General features: G+C 43.6%; 2 protein-coding genes across 2 annotated transcripts; both read right to left on the reverse strand.

Annotated features, from left to right (window-relative positions):
• Positions 1-7,755: 7,755 nt before the first annotated feature.
• LOC114881619 lies at positions 7,756-9,087 on the reverse strand. Its single transcript, XM_029198451.1, has one exon. It carries the CDS (start codon positions 9,085-9,087, stop codon positions 7,756-7,758), a length of 1,332 nt encoding a protein of 443 aa, XP_029054284.1.
• Positions 9,088-10,248: 1,161 nt separating this feature from the next.
• LOC114881620 lies at positions 10,249-11,088 on the reverse strand. The gene has a single exon (XM_029198452.1). It carries the CDS (start codon positions 11,086-11,088, stop codon positions 10,249-10,251), a length of 840 nt encoding a protein of 279 aa, XP_029054285.1.
• Positions 11,089-23,198: the final 12,110 nt, after the last annotated feature.

Below are 23,198 nucleotides of genomic sequence, written 5' to 3' on the forward strand. Positions count from 1 at the left end.
CTTTCCGTATTGTTTCGTAAATTATCGTTTCCGTAACCGTAACACCGTCGAAAGGCCGATCGCGAACGCGTAGTGCGTGTGACAAGTTTTCTCATCTTTTCTTCGCCTTCCAGATTTCCAGACAACATTCAAATTTCAACAAAATCTTGAGTTATAGTATCTTGTATTGTTTAACATCGAGCTTGGTAAGTTGTCTATTTCATTCTATTCAATACGACAAATCTGGTTGATTGTGAGGCAAAACGGGCGATCTACGGGACTGTGTGTCCTGGAAATTTCCCACTGGATCGTCCCGTTCAACACTGCGTTTCAAGGTATCGAACATATTAATATTTCTTGTAAAAATTCCGATCAAACACAAAGGGACGGCCCACGAGACCGTGGTCTTGGTAGTTTCCCCCTGGGACCGTTTTCTCTTGTTGCATAATAATTGTTTGCCGAACATCGTCGTTCGAATCATACCAAAAAATATCGAATCAAAATTTAATTAAATCAAATAGTTCACTTGTTAACGTCCGGTATAACTTTATATCTTCCTTGCTATTACATATATTTCATTTATGTCTTTTGTATTTCAAACAGCTCGTACTTTCTGTTAACTAAACTATTTTTATTGTTACACTTATTTTTCTGAAATTATACTTTTTGTTACACTAAATCAGTTTCCAATTAATTTGCGTTCAAACATATCTTCCTTCCTATATTATCACGCCTACCATCTTCGCACAAATTCACACGAGAGGCCCATATGGGACCAGGGCATTGACGAACCCAGCAGTAAATCTAACATCGAATATTACTGACTTTTTAATTGTTCTAATCATAGAGGACGATCGCGCAAGTTATCGTCATAAGTGTTTAGAACTGGTGGCAGCGCTAATACCCTTCTCAACCGCGCATTAACCTTTCAAAATTAATAGTATCAATAACCTAATTAATTTTTCTTTTTATTTTGTATGTCGCGCGCCGTATCTCGCTCGCGACGTAACAGTAAGAGGTAGGAAAAAGCTGTTTATGTAAAAGTTTAATGGTATGATAATGTCTATTTTTCTGTGATTTCATTTTCTTCGCGAGTGCAACGATGCACTAAAACAATGCAGATGCACTTTTTATTTAAATAGAATTTCACATGTTTTTTACTCGTATCAACTCCTTGGAACATTCTGCATAAAAAAGTACTATGGTACTATTAGAACTAATAAACGGAGGGGCCTTGGCTCCCTAGATCAGAATTCAAGTTCTTTAACACAAGACCTTTTATTTCTCCCAAGAAACACAAAAATATAGAATGGTAACTCGCTCGCGATTATAACATAATTAACTTAACTAAAAACGCTTGCGTCTATATCTCCTTCTCTTCTCTCTCTACTATTTGTTGTATACCGAATCATTCATTATTGTACTTCGATAGCCCAGCTTTCTCATCGTATTATAAGTCAACCTTCAACAACAAACATCCCAAGTCCTTCCTTCTATTCCTAATGATTCAGCCGAACTAGTCATCTTCAAACCTTGATCTCATGACCTCATCCCTTATCGACCACTGGACTCTCAATAACTCCCACTTTCCTATTTTTCCGATTCTATAAAATACCCAGCACTTTTCCCTACGGGCCAGATTTTTCCGAACCGTCTTAGGAACTAGAATCTACATTTGTCACAACGAATAATGTATCTAAGAACTTTGCTTGTATTTCATTTTGTGATTGAAATAACTATCGTGAGTGGAATACAACATAAATTTTGGCGACGAGTGAACATAAATGGAATTAGCAACTCTATCCTGTAAACCAAGTGGCAACATTCAAGTTGCTGAGAACTTAGACATCGAACGAGGCGAAGTACAAAGGGTACAGCATACTGTAAGAGTCAATGCGACGATGCGGCGTGCTCTTTGAAGCGAGAGCCGATTGTTGGAATCGACACGCGTGCGGCTGTTCGTCAATCCCGCCGTCAACGAACGATTGGTTTTAGGCAGTCCGTCGCCGGCAGTCATCGAGCACACAATAAACGTCACATTTTCAGACTTCTGTTTATAATACTAGAAGGAAATCCTGCAACTTGGTTGAAAAATACTGGACCTTGCAACGCTACCACCGAATGCAGACAAAAAACGTTCCATAGTAAGTATTGCTCGATAGATATTCGCCGGTATAGACAATTCTTTTTCTTATATTCTCCCAAATTTTCCTAAATCATACGCAATCATGCTTAACGTTAATCCGAAGCCAGAAATCACGTACGAACTCTCATTTTTAATTAAATTAATCCCGGAAATTTGTCGGTGATCGATATCAAATCCGTAGTTTTGTAAAGCAAGTTGACGGAGTCTTTGAACTCACCGCAGAAGCTCAAAAAGCTGCTCTATTACTTTACGTCGTATTATCGGTAAAGCACGAGAGTAAATTAACATTCATTGCAATCTCACAACTTGGGAAGGAGTTTCTGATCTTCTCTTAAATCTTTACCAAAATAACAAATCTCTCGACCAGTTGTTCGAGGAACTAAACTCTATGGTTTAAAAGCCAAATGAAAACGTATCACAATTTTTTCAAAGAATCGAAGATCTTTCATCTCGAATTCTCGCAGCCACTCACACATCAGAACAAGACGAAAGTCTTCTACCTGGCAGCATCGTAATGATAACTAAAATGACCCTCAACCAATTCATTTACCATACTCATCCCCGGATCACAGAAATGCTTCGATACAGAGAGTTTCAAACAATTAATCAAACCTTCACAGCCGCTTCAGCGGAAGAAAAGCCTCTTCGAATTCGTTATGGTAATTTTTCATGGTGCACTTATTGTAGCAGAACAAATCACGCAAGTGAAGACTGTTACCGAAAGAATTCTAAACCAAATCCTTCGACATCTCGATACTCTAAACCAGTTCGTTTTACTTAACAAAATTCATCCTTCAGACAAAATAATCCTCAAAGTCATTATAAAAATCCAAATCAGTTGCAAAACACGAATCGACCTAACAATTCATTGTCAACTCAAAATTCGCACAGTTCAACTAATCAAATTCAATGTCTGTATTGTAAAGAATGAGTCGCTTGTGGAGGCGCGGGTGCGAGGCATCCAGGAGGAGACGCGTTTCGGCTCCCAGGGTGAACCATAGTTGGCCATAAGGCAAAGTGGACTCAAAAGAAGGAACGGCCACCACCGTCATCTGGTAGCCCTGCAGCGATGAAGCTGCAGGAGGTTGCCAAGGCCCCCCTCAAGAAGCAAGCCCCCCCCCCCTGGGAAACAAAAGATGTCCAGGCCGCCGAAGACGGCGGCCGTCACCTTGACCTTGGCCCCAGACGCCAGGGTCACGTACGAGGAGGTGATGGACACCGCCCGTCAGAAGGTCAATATCCAAGACATTGCTGTTAAGGAGATCCGACCTCGGCGGGCGGTTATCGGCGGCCTGGTACTGGAGATACCAGGCGAAGAGAGGACGGAGAAGGCGGCCGTACTAGCTGGCTCCCTTCAGGAAGTCTTTAGGGGCACCGAGGTCCAGATATTGCGCCCCATCAAAATGGGCGAAATACGAGTATCCGGTTTAGACGACTCGGTGTCCCCTGCGTTGGCTACTGTTAATGGTTGTACTCCGCAAGACATAAAGGTCGGGGAGATAAAGATCTCCCAGGCAACTTCAACCATTCAGACAGGGCGCAGGACATTTTACTGCAGCACTTGGTGGAGTGGAAGATAGGATTGGCGGTGGCTGCAGAGCCGTATATGGTCCCCAATAGGCATGATTCGTACGGGGACGATGACCGCTCCGTGGCCATGATTGGCACTGCCCTTGCCCCGTCCCCTTCGCTAATTGAACGGGGGCGGGGTTAAGTAGCGGTACTATGGTGTGATGTAGCGGTGGTGGGCGTGTATAGCCCGCCCAGCCACTTCCTCACGTCATTCGAAACGTGCTGAGGCCAAGTCGGAGACGTGGTCTCCCGCAGCTGCTCCCGCTCAGTACTTGTCCGCGGAGACTTTAACTCCCACACATAATCATGGGGGTCCCCGAAGACAGACGCGAGGGGGGAGGGGGAAGACCCACTCGTGTGGGTGGCGGAATAGGAACTCCGGCTGTTAAAGCGGAGCTCGGTTAGCACCTGCGTGCGTGCTCAGGAGGAGTCGATAGTGGATCTTTCTTTGGCGATTTCCTTAGCCGCACGAATGGTGCGGAGTCGCTAAGCGACCATGGATATATCCGCCTCGGATTTCACTTCTCCGCCAACCGCCGCCCAGCAAGTGGCCCACCACCGCTGAGATGGGCGCTAATGGTCGCAGCCCTCGCTGTGGCCTGGCCAGAAGAACCGGCCGGACTAGTTGCGGATATTGGGGAGGAACTTAAGTGGTTCCGGGGCATGATGAAGGCGATATGCGATATCGCCATGCCCCAGGCCAAGAGCCTCCCCAAGTGGTGGCCTACTGGTGGTCGGTCGAGATTGCCGAAATCCGGCAAGACAGTATTGTCGCCCGACGTCAGTGGGAAAGGACCGGCCGGAGAAGGAACCGCGACCTATCGGTGGAAGAAAAGCTGTACGGGTGCTACAGAGTGTTAGTAGTAGCTCTCCAGCAGGCCATAAAAGTGGGAGCGCCCTTATAAGTTGGTGATGGGCAAGCTAAGGCCCTGGGTGATCCCCACCCTCGCCGGACCATGAAGATATAGAGTGATCCTATGACATGGGGGTCACCGAGGCGGAACTGCCCGTGGTAGTCAAGCGGATGGCGGCCTGGAGCAGTGCTCCGGGCCCCGTCGGAGTCCCCGGCAGAGCCTGGGCATTGGCCTTGTGCGTCCTTGGACCGCGATTGAGGCGCCTCTTCAGCGCTTATCTGAAGGCGGGAATTTTCCCGCTAGAGTGGAAAGTGGAACGACTGGTCCTGCTTAAGAAGGAAGGACGGCCCGCAGACAGTCTCTCTGCGTACCGGCCCATAGTTTTGCTGGACGAGGTTGGGAAGCTATTCGAAAGAATTATAGCTGACCGCCTCGCCCAGCACCTATCCTGGGTAGGCCCTGACTTGGCCGAATCGCAATACGGCTTTAAGACGCTATTAAGTTGCTGCGCTCCCAATGCAACTCACTTTGACCGGCTGGCCCCTCGATTGGAAAGGGCAAGCAATGCCCTTGGGCGAATACTGTCCAATACCGGGGGGCCCAACAAGAAGGTTGCCGCCTGTATACGGGGATCGTGCGGGGTATGGCCCTATATGGGTCGCCCATATGGCCAGAGGCCCTGATGACATCTCGCCGTAGTCAGACAGTTCTGCGGTGACTAGAAAGAACGATGGTCATCAGGGTTGTAAGGGGATGTCGCACGGCCTCCCACGCGGCGGCGATGACTCTAACGGGTTTAGTACCGTTCAAATACGAGGCGGAGGCCCGCGCCACAGTTTACTGGCGTTTGCGGAGCCTTCGCCAAGAAGATGGAACACAGCCAGAGTCGACGGTCGAGACGGAGTTGAGACGCCAGGCCCGGTAACAAGTCCTGGACCGCTAACGAAGCAAAATTATCAAAAGCGGCGCTGCTGGCCAGTGTGCGGTCAGGGCGGTCCTGCCGATAATTAAAAACTGGCGGGACCGTGGTTTTGGATGGGTCACTTACCGGACCACACAGGTTCTTATCGGACACGGTTGTTTCGGCGAGTCCCTGGCAGACTGCCCTGTGTTTACGCGGGCCCGTCACGCCCTGCAGTGCGAGAGTGGCATTGACCTTTCGCCGGCAGCAGTTGTAAGAAACAAGCTCGCCGGCAGCAGTTGTAAGAAACAAGCTCGCCGGCGAGACGCAATGGAGGGCGGTGACCTCTTTTGGTGAGGAGGTCATCGCCCTGAAGGAGGCGGCGGAGCGGGGTCGGGAGGGAGCTCTGAATCTCGGGCTCTGCAAAATATGCAACAAATAAAGGAACAGAATTCTAGATTACAGCAAGAATTTGAAAATGAGTTCCAAAAACTTAAGCCATTGAAAGAAGAATTTGACCTTTTATCAGAAGAAGCAAAAAAGGGAAGGCAGAACAATTTAATACACACTATAAGTATTAGGGATAATTACGCTAAGAAAGTGTCACATTTAGAAGAAAGCTATAGAGAAGCAGTAGAAAATGTCTCTAACAAGATAAAAGAAGTTGCTAAAAGGACGACAAAAAAAAACAACATAGATTTAGTATTATTTATTTCAAAAAAGAATCAAGTTTTATACTCTATGGATGAAGCCGATTTATCAGATGTAGTACTAAAAAATATAAATAAGGAAATACCAGAATTTGCTTTAAAAGGCATTAAGTAGGTTTATGCAATTTAATATTAGTGATATTATAAAAATACTACCACATTCTTATCCGTTTCTTTTAGTAGATAGAGTAATAGAATGTGATCCTGGTAAAAGTATAAAAGCAATTGTTTGGGAAATGAAATACAAAATTTTTGCAAACTTTTACACAGAGTGTGAGGAGATCGAGGCCGTGAAACCGCGGGCCCCGCTGACACCGTGCCGCGAGTGCCAACACCGCCGCCAGATGGCGACCGCGCACATCGCGAACTCGCGAGGCAATTAGCCCCGCGAGCAATTATATACCGCGCCGCGAACCGACAACGGGCAGATCGGTTCTCCGAGCGACAGCACAGGCATGTGCTACAGCGGGACAGATCAACCACGATTTTTGAATTCCTCACAACTCCTCCAGCAGCGATCGACGGACGAGTTGCGACTGCGGTCGTCCGCCGATAGGTCCGCTGCCTCCGCTAGCCACTGTCGGGATTCTCCCGAGCGGCTTCCCGACCGCCGAACCGGACGTACACTGAGTTGCATTGAACTTGTCGCAGTGAAGTTGGCTACAAATTCACTAACACATTCACGCCATAGCGTCGGTGAACCGATCTCGCCATTGGCTCACCAACGCGGCGTGAATGTGTTAGTGAATTTGTAGGCAACTTCACTGCGACAAGTTCAATGCAACTCAGTGTACACGTTTATCCTAACGTCCACCGGAACCACGGTCTTCCGATTGTCGGGGTTAGGACGGGTTGCGATTGCGGCCGTTCGCCCATGGGCATCTATCACTGCATCCTAGACATCCCCCTGCCTCCGCCGTTCCGCGCCACGGCTTACACCGTGCCAAACCGCAACTCCGAAATATACGGCCAACAACCCGTACCGTGACCGCGCCGCGACCGAACCGCGCAGCGACCGCTCGACACCGCGACCGAACTATACCGAGACCGTTAGACTTAAGCCGTTAGCCGTAAGGATATAGATATAGGTACATAAATAGATTGTAAGGACGCCTAGGGCCGTAGACTAAGTTAATTTATAAGTATTAGAATAAATCTATTTCCTCCACCTAAAACTGAACCCCGGATTTACCGGCTGAGTCGGCAAGCCCCCGGCGGTAACCCGTCACAAGAGTAATTTATTCTCACACCTTTCCTATCGCCATCTTGGCTTACCTAATTTTTTTATCGCGAGAGGCGCTGTATTCGCCAACATTCCGCCCCGTTGAAAGACTCTCTTTCAATGACTTATCTTTAATATTGCGAAGTTTTACAGACGAAAATGAACTTATACGTAATGCTATGATGAATAATATAAACGTTTCTTTGAGCCATGAATAGTTACAAGTAAATAATTCAAACGTGGGAACACAAAAAAAAAACGAAAAAAAACGATAATATGTTGTTTTGGAGCAATATCATAAATGGAAATAAACAAAATTAATTCTCTGAACAATGAACAAAATAAACAAATAAAATAAGTAACAATTGTTGTTAATCCTCTTCTTCCGTTGATAATGGGCAGAGGTTTTTAACTGCTCTTTTGAACAGTCCCGTTGGAGTTTTGACGGTTGCCACTCTAACAACGTTATCCACACTAGGGTGTACTTTCGCTATCCGCCCGATGACCCAATAGAACGGCGGTACGTGGTCCTCCTTCAGCAGCACCAGGGTGCCGATTTGCAGTTTCTCGCCGTTTGTTCTCCATTTTTGACGTTTCTGCAACTCTTGCAAATACTCACGATGCCATCGTGTCCAAAAATGCTGTCGCACCTTTTGGAGGTGCTGCCATCGAGACAGCTTGTTGTCGGGTACATTTACATAGCTGTGTTCAGCAGGTAACAACAGGGTGTCCCCTACGAGGAAGTGGGCGGGAGTCAAAGCTAACAAGTCATTCGGGTCACTGGACAAGGGGGTAAGAGGTCGAGAGTTCAGGATCGATTCGATTTCTAGCGTGTAGTATTCTTCAAATGTAGAGACCAATCCTTTCGTTACGGTGTTGAGATGCCGCTTCGTGGCCTTGACGGCAGCCTCCCAAAGCCCGCCGAAATGCGGTGCTCGGGGCGGAATGAATTTCCGCTCGATGTTCTGCCGAGCCAAGTGGTTTGATATTGCGTCGTGTTCGGTCCCGAGGAACTCGTAAACCTCCCTCAGCTTTCCCGCCGCTCCCACGAAGTTTGTGCCGTTGTCCGAGGACATCTGCGAACACACTCCTCTTCTGGCGACAAATCTCCGCAACGCCGCCAAGAAGGACTCCGTCGTTAGCTCCGTAACGAGCTCGAGGTGCACCGCCTTCGTCGAAAAACTGGTGAACACTGCAATCCAAGCTTTCGCTATGTGAATTCGTCCGCGTCTGCGGCTCTCTCGTACTTGGAGTGATCCTGCGTAATTTACTCCCGTATTCGTGAACGGTCTCACAAATCCGCGTACTCGATCTCTTGGTAAGTCTCCCATTATGACTTCCGGAGCTCTTGGTGTTCTACGAAAGCATTGCAGGCAACCGCGTGTCATTTTTCGTGCTTCTCGTCGGCCGCTGAGTGGCCAATACCTCTGCCGAAGTGAGTGAAGCAATTGTTCTGGACCAAAATGAAGCAGCCGATGATGCTCTCTTTCCAGGATTATCCTCGTGACTTTTTCTGGATGTTTTTCTGTTTCAGGAATGTTCGCCGTCGATAGTCGACTACCCACGCGAATGAGTCCATCTTTATCAATAAAGGGACTGAGAGCTGCAAGCTTACTACCCTTCAAAGGTAGTATCCTTTGAAGCAAGGTACCCTTGCGCTTCAAAGCTTGAAACTCAGGTTGAAACGACTCTCGTTGCGTCATCCTTACAATAGATTTCTCAGCTATTGCGAGCTCTTCGACCGATAGGGGACCATTTTTCTTTCCTCCTAATGTGTTCGTCTTGAATCGGAGCGAATAAGCGATTACTCGTTGAAGTTTTCCGAACGAAGAAAATCTTCTCAATACGTCGCATGTTGCTCTTGTACTGACAAGCACAGCTGATGCTTTCATTTCCGATGTGTCGATCTTGGTATTTCCTCGCTGCGGCCATTTGCCTGTTGTGAGCCAATTAGGTCCGTTCCACCACAATTGACTTTTAGATCCGCTGGATGTTCCTTCGACGGCACGTGCAGCCACACTGCGTTTTGTGAAAGATTTTGAATCTTCGAAATACGGTTGGCTACGTACGTTTATTGTATGTTAGGTGATGTTGCTATCCAACTGAGGGCGATGGTCGAGTCACTTCAGAGATGTATGCTCCGGATTTTATCACCATACGCTTTTTGTGCCGTGTCGCTTAACTTCGCGAGCAAAAGAGCTGCGTTCAATTCGAGTATCGGCAGCGAAACGGTTTTCAGTGGCGCAACTCGTCTCTTCGAACCGATAAGGTGCGATTGCTCTTTTCCTTGCGCATTTCGAGAAATAGCATAGAGACATGCTCCATATGCCTTTTCTGAGGAATCTCCAAATCCATGGAGATCGAATGTTCCTTCTGTGTTTCCTCGATTGATGTTTCTTGATATTCGGACTTCGTTAATCTCTGGCAGAGAGTTGTAGTACTCGTGCCATGCTGCTTGCAATTCTTGCTGCAAGGGCTCGTCCCATCTCGTTTTCAATTGCCACATTTGCTGCATGATGCATTTCGCGTTTATTGTTACAGGCCCCAATAGACCCAGCGGGCCGAAGATCTGAGCAATTTTCGACTGTACGAGACGCTTTGTAATCCTGGATAATTCATCGATCTTGACGCTGTACTGCATAGTGTCTAATTTGGCGTCCCAGAGAAGACCCAGCGTCTTCATCGCTCCTTCTTTATCGATCTTCAACAGGCTATCGACTTCACCTTCGCCAGATAAATTTCCCAGAACTCGCTGCTCACTAGATCGCCATTTTTGTAGTTGAAATTGACCTCTCTGAAGCAGCTGAGACAACTGTTGTTGCAATGCCATAGCGTCTTCTACGGTACACGCGCCGGTCAACACATCATCCATATAGAAATCCTTGCGAAGTGCCCGTGATGCCTGTGGAAACTCCTTTTCGTCTGTTGCCAACTGTCTCAGACACCTGATCGCCAGGTAAGGTGCTGATGTTGTACGTTACTGTATTAAGGCGATACGTTTGAATCGGCTTCGCTTGATCCACTCTCCACAGGATTCTCTGCAGGTCTCGATCTTGTTCCTGAACCATGATTTGTCGGAACATCGCTGCAATATCTACCGTGATGACAAACTCGTGAGCTCTGAACCTCAAGATTATATCGTATAAATCCCTTTGCAGATTGGGTCCGACCATTAATTTATCGTTCAAGGCCGTTCCGTTCGAAGTTTTCGCCGAGGCATCGAATACAACTCGTAACTTCGTCGTCATACTGTCCGGTCTAATTACCGGCTGATGCGGTAGAATGTACGTTTCCTTTGGGCTTAAGGATGCGCCGTCCGATATCTGAGACATGTGTCCTTGCTCCTCGTACTCTTGCATGAATTTTGTATATTCCTTCTTGATTTCCGGGTTTGCCTTAAAGCGTCTTTTGAGCGAGTACAATCTTCTCAATGCTTGATTCTCTGAATCTCCTAAAATCACTTCAAATTTCTTCGGCAATGCCACAATGAATCGTCCCGTGCTATCTCTTCTTACCGACTCCATGAACTGCCGTTCACAATCCGATTTGTCCTTGGTTAGACAGCGGGTTTCGCGCGTTTCTTCCTGATTCCAAAATTTCTCGAGCTGTTGTTGCAATGCTGCGTTTGTGACGAGACCACAGAATCGCGGAGCCTTCAGTCGAGTGTCGATGATTTCTCCTCCTACAATCCATCCCAATAGCATGTTTTGAAGTATTGGCAATCAATCTTTTCTTGCTTGATAGAATCTGCGCAGATCAGTTGCCAAAACAATCCAGCACCTACAAGAAGATCGATCTTCCCGGGCTCGTGGAAGTTTGGATCTGCCAGCTGCAATCCGTCCGGAATGTGTATTAACTTTAGGTTAATCTTGATTTGCGATAGCCTCTCCGTGATGCTTGGTAACACCAGGCAGTCGATAACCTTTTCGAAATCTGCGTACATCGATCTTAATTTGACTTCTGTTATTCGTGTGCTGCTTGTTTGCGCTTTGTTAACGCCGCTGATAAGCTCGCTTCGCTTGCTGCATTTTAACTTGAGCCTTCGCACAAGCTCCTCTGAAATTAAGTTGGATTGAGATCCCGGGTCAAATAGTACGCGGCAACTCTGTGGAATTCCATCCGCATCTTCCACTGTGATTCGAGCTGTCGATAATACCACTTGGGATATCGGCCTTCGAACAAAGTTGATACTTGAAGACGCGTTCTCCGGTTGCGATGGATGTTCCCTTGTGCAGTGCGTCACGACTGACTTTTTCGATGACTCTTCTGTTGTTTTCTTATCTGATTCTTCTTGTTCAAGATGCAGCAAAGTATTGTGCTTCTTTTAACATATTTTGCAAGCTGATGATTGCACGCTGCGGAGAAGTGTCCTTTTCCAAAGCAGTTTATGCATAATTTCTTTGCTTTTGCTTCTGCTATTCTGTCCGATATTGATGACTGCAGGAATTTTGGACAATGGTTACTGCGTGACCTTCGCTGCAAATCGCGCATTCTTTTTGAGAAATTGATGCTAGAGCTACCTTTTTCTCCTTCGTTTTTTGCTTTTCTAGCTTCTTTCCTGTCAGAGGCTTCGTCGATTCCTGCTTGTTGTGTCCTTTGTCGATCATCTCGAGCGTTCGACACCGTTCGCTTAAGAAGGTAAGAAATTCCTCCAAGGTCGGTCGCTTTGTCTTGTCGCGATTAGTTTCTTCTTCCCAATCTTTCTTCGTGTTAATCCATTTTGTTCTTCACGAGATAAATTAAGAGCTCATCCCATTTGTCAACAGGAAGCCTCAGCGTTTTTAAAGCTTTCAAATGTGTTCGAATGTGAACAACGAGTTGCTTGATTGAGGCTGGCTTGTCCTTCGCTACTGTTGAAAAGTCGAGTAATTGGTTAAGATGAGTGTTGATGAGAAGCTTCGTATTCTCATAGTTATCCACCAACAAGTCCCACGCGTTTGCATAGTTCTCCACAGAGGTCTCTAGTCCGCCGATGATTTGTAAAGCTTCACCTTGCAGTGCGCTCCACAAGTATTGAAACTTTTGGATCGGCGACAAACCAGGATTCCCGTGAATCATGGATGTGAATGCATCTCTGAACAGGAGCCATCTATCGTACTCTTCCCTAAATTCCAATAATTTCAAGATCGGAAGTTTGATTTTTAGAGATCGCTCGTGAAAAGCTCTAGCGTTTGCGTTTTGCTGCGGCTGCACTGTTTGCATCGCTGCACCGATGATTTTCTTGACTTTCGCAGCCGCCTCGTAATAAACGGAGTCGAATAGCGTTCTTTCCGCTTGCGAATCTTTAAGAATCTCTGCCATGAGTGCATTTTCTCCCTCCTTAGGTGGATCTGCTTCTAATCTGAGATTGTCAATTCCTGTTTGAACCTCCTCAAACTTGACGTAATATTCTTCAATTTTGCTTGCACGGACTTGTGCTTCTGCTACTGTAGTTTCCGCATTTATCAAGTTATTGAGTCGCGTCATTTGACCCTTAATATTCGATCGCATTATCTTCAGCTGCCTTAGTGTCGCCATTTTGTAGAAATCGAATCGAGGGGAAGGAAAGGATCGTAGAGAACCCACCAACCTGTTAATATTTTGTTGCATTAGATGCTGGACTGCTTGACTGATGCTCCTAATTTTGCCAGCTGCTGCCGATGATCAGGAATCAACGTTGCGTTAAACCCTCAGGCGTTGTTGAATTTTCTGGACTTGAGCAAGTGTTTCGATGCGTTTTGATTTTTCGACGCGTACGCGACACGCGAATTTGCGATAAGTTTGCTTTTATTCTACGCGCACTTGACACGAGAATTCTCGATATAATATTTATTACGAATTATTCGACGCATACATGACACGCAAGTCTTTCTATGTTTGTTTACTATGCGTGCGACGCAAGAGCGTTGCACTGTCCTTCCGCGCGACACCACGCGGTTTCTCCGCGAGAGAAGCTGTTGGGCCTTTGTTTTGATATGGCCGCTCACTACGTCACGTACTGTTTTCCCGCGTGACGCCACGTGGTTTTATGATCTTTATTGTCCTACGAGTCTACGAAACTCGAACACTAATGATTTAGGAAATTTATCCGGCTAAATGTTTTTCTGCACGATCGCATAACTCGAGCACTGACGAGTTTTCTCGCGATCTTGCACTGTGTCTGTAATGCACGTTTCACTCGAAACTATCGTCTATCGCGATCGTTTTGCACGTTTCTGTAAAATTGCCACAAACTCGCGAACTCGACCGACGCTGACGCTCGTTGCCGCCTTTCGCCATATTGTTAGCGTCCGAAAAAAACCTCATGCTGCGGCACGCTCGCCGCTTCGCCGATAATTTTCGCGAATTTCCGAATACTATTTTGTTTTCAATGCTCACAACTCATCTTCGATGGGTTCTTTAACGCTGTTGGGCGCCACTTTAATGTTCGGGAAATGAAATACAAAATTTTTGCAAACTTTTAAACAGAGTAATTTATTCTCACACTTTTCATATCGCCATCTTGGCTTACCTAATTTTTTTATCGCGAGAGGCGCTGTACTCGCCAACAGCAATTAAAAATGTAACTTTTTTTACATTAACTTTTTTTAACTTTTAACTTTTTTACATTAACTTTTTTTTTCGTTTCCTGCCTCGGGTACTACAAGCAAAAGATCGTCTGGTGGTTAGACGCGTGGAGCCGTATTACTTAAAACTAGAGTACAGGACTTACATACTACGGTCGGAACCCGGTCCGTCACAGAGATTCTCTGCGAAACTTATATCTAACGCTCTTACATACTATTGCGGTCGCTACCGCCTTACAACTAAACGAGAACGGACGCACGCGGGTGTACGCGGAACGCGACTGCAAGCGGAGCGCGAACGCGAACAAACAAGCGAAAACGTCGAGACATTATCGAGTGTCGATATACCGGACGCAAGAGTCGGGAAAGGATGGACCCGATTGGGCCGACGGTGTTTTATTCAAACACGCTGCGGTGGAGTTGCTGCCCGCTTGCCTCACGCGGCTCGTCTTCTCGTACGCCGAGGTAGAACCGAACAGCGAACGAGACGACGACCAATCCTGGCCAGCTTGGGTAACGCCACGAAGCTGGACGGAATCTGCTGCCAAAGGCAGAATGCGGTGCCGAGTAGACTAGCGTTCAGAATCCCCGTGGAAGCACCGGCAGAGATTATGAACGCGCACTAGCTTGGTCACCCCGGGTCAACCACGGGACTGACGAGGCCAGGCGTCTACGGCCGTTGGACCTATGGGAGCTGCCAGGTCGTAGTATAGTGCAATGCTACGGCCCGTCGACCAGAGATCTTTTCACCAGGTCAGCCATGGCGTCGATAGCTATGGTGCTCCGGTCCGGACCTCCTGGGAGGTCCCCTCGGGGCTTCGGCCCCGAGGCAACTCATCGATCAACGCATCGATCGGTCCTACTTATAGTCTAATCGCACGGGAGTGGGGATGCCGCCGCGGTGGGGGCCTGCGATGAGCGACGCCATTTCCGCGGCTGTCGTCGCAACTTTCAATCACATTATAGCCGGTACCTGTGAATAGTTGTAACTAAGGTCTTCCTCGTTTAAGTATATGGGCGCCGTGAAAAGGGTTAATTTTGTTATAAATTTTAACTCACTTATTTGATCAAACTAACATTATTCCAGTTATTGATTATAATAGCGACGAAGATTAAAACTTATTTACAAGCGTGTTTTAAAAAAAAAAGTTTTCGAGTATTCTGTTTCAAATCATTTACTTCAATCAGCTCTTTTTAGGGCTCCCACATACTTAAATCAAGGAACACCGTGAAAACACGGACTTTAAAAGTTAAGATCAGAAAACTTAATTAAAAAATTTAAATTGTTAATATATTATTTAAATAAATGACTGTTAACTAACATACAGTTTAGGGAAAGAAGAGTTCATACTTTTCTGAGAGCTGTTTCTGGTATGAGAAACGTGGCGGGTCGGCGCATCGCCCCCTGTATTCCCCTGTAAGTCGGTTAGATTGAGCGCCTCTAACATTCAGCCTGGCTTTACCTTATGAAGGGGCGTTGGATTGGTTTATTTTTTTTTAACTATGATGTACCAATCCGACACTCTTGAAACTTTTACAGATAATAGTTAAATAATAAAGGATTATTCTTAATTTTTTCGATGGGTGTCACTCAAGGGATTGTTTATAAAAATCACTTTCAAAAATTTATTTATTAATTTTCAACCCTTAATCATCGGATAAACATTTTGAAAAAAAAAATGAAATACAGCTAACGAGCCTACTATTTGCACTTTAATGTGTTCAAATATCTTAAATAGTTTCTGAGAAAAAAATTAGTAAAGTTTTGGGGTTTCACCCTCATATTTGTTTCTCAGTACGCGTTTGCGATGTTATTAGCCGGTATTGTTTTTTAACCGGTTGACACCACCACGAAATTTGTACTTCCTTAATACCAATTACGATGTTAAGGATAATAATTCGATTAAATCTAGGTTAAATATGATACTATATTATAATAATGTCTGATACAATTGTCTGGAATTGTGAAGCAAGCGGCACGATGCCTATGTGAATTCACTCAACTGGTCGGAGAACCGAAGGATCCCGTTGACTCGAAGTTCAAGTTCTTTTTCACGGCTCGAATCTGACAAGAGAATGAATCGGTAAGACTAAGTGAACTGTCTGAAGACTCATGTTCGAATGAATGTCCGTGTCAAAACGTCCAGCAAGAAGCCGCAGAGAGGTAGTCCGACGAGGTAGGCGTTGACCAAAAAGGGCCAATTAGTAAACGTTTTGAGTTTAGCTATTGGCGATAGGCTGAAGTGTTCAGCAAATCAGCTCGCCGGACATTTCCCATGTAAGCTGCCGGAAAGCCCAGCAGGCTGCGGTGCATGTGGGAGTCTTAAGGTGCGTGTTTGCATAGAACCGGTGATATTTCCCAGGTAAGAGCGACTGTGGGCCCAGATGGTCTTGGTGACCGATGGTACCTGGGACAGAGCACAGAAGACGGTTCGAACCCTGTCGGGGTTGGTAGAGCTCACAAAACACATGCACGGCAGGGGGTCCTGTTTATGACACGGAATAAAAGTTTGATGTTCTGCAGAGTTAATCTGACAAAAGGTTTAGGCGCTCATTTAGGCCAGCTAGATAACTGTAGAAAAGGTGAAAGCACCCGTAAAAGATTGTAAACCGCTGGTCGCGAGTTTTGCGGACAATACAAGTTCTAAAACGTCCTGAGTTTTAGAACCTTATCCTTAGAAATTCTATTTACTGTTTGGAAATTCCGAATTCTTGAATAGCAATTGCCTTAATACGTGACAAACTATGACTCCGACCAGTTTAGTAGTTTCTAGCAATTAGAAAATGTGGTATTGAATATGACTGACCGTGCTTCTAAATTGATGTATTAAATTCATCGGTTCGTGAATTTACCATTGTTACCATTTTTATCAGGTATATAGAAGGCAAAACGGACGATGTCTTACGGTGAGTTTATAGCTCTCGATAGTTAAAACCGTAAGATTGTTAAAAGTATAAACTGCTCCTATAGTTCCGCGAGCGGTCTACTACGCTGCGCTACAATATTTCCCTTATCAGAGGGGGTAGGTAGTTGAAATTGCACACAATTGTTGTTTAGGCAAAGAGCATTATGTGGTATATATATCAACCGAAATTGTTGCTGGGGCCGATTCACTATGCTTATACGGCTAGACCCTTTAGGGGGTAAAATCACCTCTTGAAGTTTCAGCAGAAAAATGGTACATATTGTAGACTTTATTCTTCAAACGCTAAATCCAGAATGATCGATCTGTTTTTACACTTTTGTTAATAACATTTGATGTTGCCATAGAAAGTTCTAGAATTGCAGGGACAGTCACATTAACACTATGACGTCCGGCAACACCACAGTGGTGTCCTTCACAAAGTATCGCTCGGCGGCCGGCGTCACCACAGTGGTGATCTTCCCAAAGTATCGCTCGACGGCCGGCGACACCACAGTGGTGACTTGAAATGTATCTCATCTCCCAATAACCTCAAAAACAGCCGGCGACAAGCGAAATAGCAGAGTTAGTTGTGCCGGCGCCAAGCGAAGAAATGTTTAAAAACAGTGCGGCCGGCAAAGTGTTAACATCATGGCCCTGGGCAATCCCACCACTCTTACACTCGGCCATCCTGACGGTTAAGCGTCCCGATTAACCATTATAATAACATACATATACATAACTGTTAAAACAACACAATTCAATTAAATATAAAAATAATTAAACAGGTAGCCAATGCCGTAAATTTGAAGCCTCCCAAGTGCCTTGGTACGGCGTTTGCGAAGTTTGATGTCCCGGAATATCTTCAATAACATATCGATCGTTTCTAAGAACTTTCGATATCACATAAAGGCCTTTAAACCGTGGCGTTAATTTTTGACATATACCAGGTGTACAATCAAAATTTCGAATCATTACTTTATCACCCTTTTCATACTTTGTAGGTATTTTGTGTTTCTTATTGTATTGATTTTGATTTTTAAACTGAGTTTTCTGAATACGTTTTTCTGTAACGTCGCGTATTTTCGCCAAATCCCTGGTTTCAACAACAAAATCGTTTCTTTCAAAATAACTTCTTAAACTATCATTAACATTTCCTTTCTGTTTCACACCATACAAAAGCATACTAGGACATTCCCCTGTTGATCGATTAACAGTATTATTACAGGCGTATACCATTGAACTTTTCTTTCATCACTTAATTTAGCGATAATCGGTAATATAGTACGATTCATTCGCTCAGCTTGACCATTTGCTTGTGGCGACGCAGTAGCTACTTTTATATGATGTACATCACACTCTTTCATGAAATCCGCAAACTCTCGGGAAGTGAAACAACTTCCTCTATCAGACACAATCCGCAAAGGTTTACTGTACGTCGCAAAGTATAGTTTTAGGTATTTAATTACTTCTACAGTATTAGTACTTTTCGTCGCGTATAACTTAATGTACTTTGTAAAACCATCTACAACTAAAAAATATATCGTTTTTTAGCGGACTTCAATTTCGATAGCGGTCCTAAATGATCAATATGTAATGTATCAAAAGGTTTATTTCCCTTTGGAATGCTATGTAGCGTACCTTCCGGTTTGCCCGCAGTTGGTGAAAACGCAATACACTTCAGGCAAGTTTTAATGTAATCATTAATTTTTACTTTCATGTTTGGAAACCAATAACTGCTTAAAATGTTTTGCATTGTCTTTTCCACTCCAACGTGACCGACCTCATCATGATATTTACGTATGACATTATTTTCCATAATCGAAGGAACATAAAATAAAAGTTGATCATTGCGTTTTCGGTACACCACACCATTCCGCATCTCATAATACTTGTCTTCACTTTCACTTAACAGTTTACGTAATTTTACAATAGTTTCATCTTTATCTTGACAAAGAACAAGATTTTTATCAAACGAGTTATCTTCTATTACTAAAATTTGTCTACTCAACGCATCAACATGTGCCATTCTAGAGCCTACCCTATGTTCAAGTGTATACAGTAAAACTTGGATATATGCAACAGAAGTTTGTCTGGATATATGCAACATCGCTATCCCCTCCACTTGGGGGGATCCCCCTAAGCCGGACCGAGCCGCTCGGCGAGGAAACCGTGTAATATGATCCGACCGTAATATCGGTGTGACTAATACTAATTGAACGATAAAACTTTTTTATTTTTAACTTTTTCTTAATGAAACTTTTATTAATGCACTTGTGAGATTTTTCTGATTAAAATGGTACCAAACACGATATGATTTGACTACATATGTATAAGGCAGGCCGTACACCAAAGATACATGAAACACGCAACATGCAACATGCAACACGTCGCATGTTGTGTACGAACGTAGAATAGGTAAGGCGGCACGGTACAAACGATTTGTACGGACGCAGAATCGACACCTCGCTTGGATATATGCAACATTAAATGCCCAGAATCGACACCTCGCTTGGATATTTGCAACGTTTAAATGCCCAGAATCGACACCTCGCTTGGATATATGCAACGTTTAAATGCCCAGAATCGACACCTCGCTTGGATATATGCAACGTTTGAAACCCGAGTCGACGCCGCAACCGGTTTTCATTTCCAATCCTCCTTTGCTTTTCGCCAACATTTAACATCAATTTTAGCAAGTAATTATAATTCAAACTATATCGTGTTTGGTATCATTTTAATCAGAAAAATTTCACCAATGCGTTAGTAAAAGTTTCAGTAAAAAAAAGTCAAAAATAAAAAAGTTTTATAGTTGAATTAGTATTAGTCACACCGATACGTTTCGGCTCTTTCCTTTGATCATCGGACCTCTCTCTTTCCACCACTGTCTGTCCTTTTCTACGTTCACGCTTGGCTGCTCGTCGCGTGTAACCCGAGATTCGACACCTCGACTGGATATATGCAACGCCTGGGTCCCAATGTTTGTTGCATATATCCAAGTTTTACTGTAATCGTAACTTTGCATTTCAAGGACCCAACGCGCGATCCTAGGGTTGGTTTCCTTTTTATTAAGGGTTAAACTTAACGCTTGGCAGTCTGTTATAATCTTAAACTTTAACTCGATTAAATATATCCGAAAACGACGTAAGGCATAAATAATAGCTAATGTTTCTAATTCAAATGAATGATATCTTGACTCTGTGTCAGTTGTTTTTTTAGAAAAATAAAAAACAGGATGAAACTTGCGATCAGCCTTTCGCTGCATCAAAATTGCACCAAAACCCATAGCACTCGCATCGCAGTGTAGCTCAGTTTCAGCCTGCGGTGAATAAATACTTAAAATCGGTGCGTTTAGTAAAGAAAGTTTAAGTTTTTCATAAGTTTGCATTTCATCCTTTCCGAATTTAAAATCTATATTTTTGCGCATAAGGTCATATAAAGGTTTGGCAATAAGCGAAAAGTTTTCGATGAACTTCCGAAAATAGGAACATAAACCTAAAAAGCTTTGGACCTCTTTAATGTTTTTGGGAATCGGAAATCTTTTCACTGCCTCGATACCTCTTTCTGTCGGACTAATACCTTCAACCGAAATTGTATATCCTAGGTAATCTAATGTTGTCTGAAGAAATTTACATTTATCTAACCGTAATTGTAATCTGTTCTCAACAAGCAACAAAAATACTTTTTTAAGAATTTTCAAGTGGTATTCTATTGTGGTAGTAGCTATTAAAAAGTCATCTAAATAAACTGACACATCACCAGTATCAATCAAATCTTTAAATATTTTCGTAACATAACGCTGAAATTTGAGAGGTGCTCCTTTTAAACCAAACGGCATTTTAAGATATTCATATTGCCCTAATGGTGTAACAAAGGACGTATATTTTATTGAATCTGGGTGGATGCTAATGTGAAAAAAGCCGTCTTTTAAATCCAATGTTGTGAAATACTTTTTCCCGGACAAAACATTCAACTGATCTTCAATCAAAGGTAACGGAAAATTGTCTCTCACAGTAACCTTATTTAAAACTCGAAAATCAATGCACATACGTATCTCACCAGTTTTCTTTCTTAATAACACAATTGGCGAAGCATACTCTGACGTGCTTTCTCGTATAACTTTTTTCTCAAGTAATGTATCTATAATTTCTTTAAGTTGAGTTTTTTCAGTGTACGAAAGTCTTCGCGGTGGGCAATGAAAAGGTTTTTCGTCCGATAATACAAGTTTCATTACATTTTCTACTATAGGTTTTTCCGGTCTTTCTGGTAATAAATAATTTTCTACAAAAATTTCTCTGGCGCGTTCTTTAACTTCATTTGGCAAATCTTCATTTAAATTCATCGTATTTTTCTTTTCTAAATTCTTAATTTCTGAATCTACCTCTATATTCATAATCTCCTGAACTTCGCGACACATTAATGTTAGGTTAGCAGTTTTCATAAAATCTCGTCCTAAAATTATTCCCCTACGCATAGTTTTGTTTGTAACAACATATAAAGTTATATTATTTTCAAAATCATTAAGAGCAACACGAGCATCAACCGTTCCCAAAATTTCTAATGGACTATTATTAATACCACTAAACTCAGCCGTCGGTACATTGGCTTTCCACGCTTCCTCAGATAAAAGATTTTGTTTAATAAAACTAATAGGACTACCTGAATCTAACAAAGCAGGAACTGATATACAAAATTCATTTTTCTCACTTAAACGTAATCTCACGGTGCGCTGGAACTCGTCGTCCTCTTCACGTTGTACAACTACGTAGTTGACCTCTTCAGCTGACGTCTTCAATTTGCTGCATTCTGTCGCACGATGCCCAAATTTGCCGCATGTATAGCAGGATCCTCTTTCTCTCTTCGGTTTCGGGCAGTTCTTAGCAAAATGTCCCACGGAGCTACAATTGTAACAGCGAAGTGGAGTTGCAGTGTCCTTTTAAGGTGTTGCAGTGTCCTTTTGCTCCTTCACAATTTTACCAGTTCTTCTTGCTGCTACGGAAATCTCATTCTGCTGTACAAACTTGCGTCGAGCCGCCTCACAAGGTAATGATACTTTCGCGAATGCTTTTAAAAGCGCGTCTGTCGTCTGGAAGCATTGTATACGAGCCTGAGTTCGAAAGCTTTCATTAGGAATTCCATCTATAACATAATCAATTAGTTCTTCTTGAGGAATAGGAACCCTGTTTCCTAACATTATTTTATCATGTAGATAATCGGCAAATATTTCGTCTGGCGTCCATTTCCTAGCTTCGAATTCGCGTCGCAAAGTTAAACTGTTTACTCGTTGTCCAAACATTTTCTTAATTTCAGTCAACAGCTGTTCGTGGTTCATTTCAATACAATCACTTCGCGAATGATACCATTTAAGGGCTTTTCCTGACAATTTGCTGCACAACAATGCTTTAGCAGCGCAATTGTCCAGAGCATAACTAGAAATTAATTGTCTTAATTGTTTTTCCCAAATATTATGATCATGAGAGTTACCGTCGTAATTTCTAATCATTTCCTTAACATCTTTCCATTTCATTGAACTGGAATGCGTTGGTGTAAGACTATTTTCTCGCGGCATAAATCGTAACATTTCTAATTCTCTTCTAAGTAACTGATTCTCACGTTCAGCCACATCTCTCTCTCTTTGTAATAATTCCACCTCAGACAATTGTGAATTCGATGGTGCTGATTGACTACTAAAATCGATTGGCCTCTCACCTAATTGCTGGTGTTCTATGACGGATTCTGGACTTCGTTCATTTTCTTCTCGTCCCGCAACTGCAACTGTTGCCATCATTAAATCGGCTGGATTAATTCCTGCTTCCAACAAGCGATTTATTAATTCAGCTTTGGTGCCTGTCGTGGGCAAGTCCATTCCACGAAGCTTCTCTTTCAGATCAGCAACCGATAATTTCGAATTCATCTTTTAAATCACTTTTTAAACTACGCGCTTCACAAACGATAATTTCCCCGTAAAATTTCTTTTATCCGTAACGTAAAACTTTTCAATGTTCACATAAATTCGCATAAAACACGTAAAATTATAATAAGTCTTTAGTTCACATAGAATCTCTCAAACTAACACAGTAACTGAACCATAAACTAAACCATAAACTGAACCATAAAGCAAATCATAAATAATTTCACATAAACTGATTCTGATTCTGATCCCACTTCTGAAAAATTGTAGACTTTATTCTTCAAACGCTAAATCCAGAATGATCGATCTGTTTTTACACTTTTGTTAATAACATTTGATGTTGCCATAGAAAGTTCCAGTATTGCAGGGACAGTCACATTAACATCATGGCCCTGGGCAATCCCACCACTCTTACAATATCTCGAAAACTATCACAGATATAAGAAAACTTCTTA

The sequence above is a fragment of the Osmia bicornis genome, chromosome 13 (assembly GCF_907164935.1).
Source record: "Osmia bicornis bicornis chromosome 13, iOsmBic2.1, whole genome shotgun sequence".
NCBI classification, from domain to species: domain Eukaryota; kingdom Metazoa; phylum Arthropoda; class Insecta; order Hymenoptera; family Megachilidae; genus Osmia; species Osmia bicornis.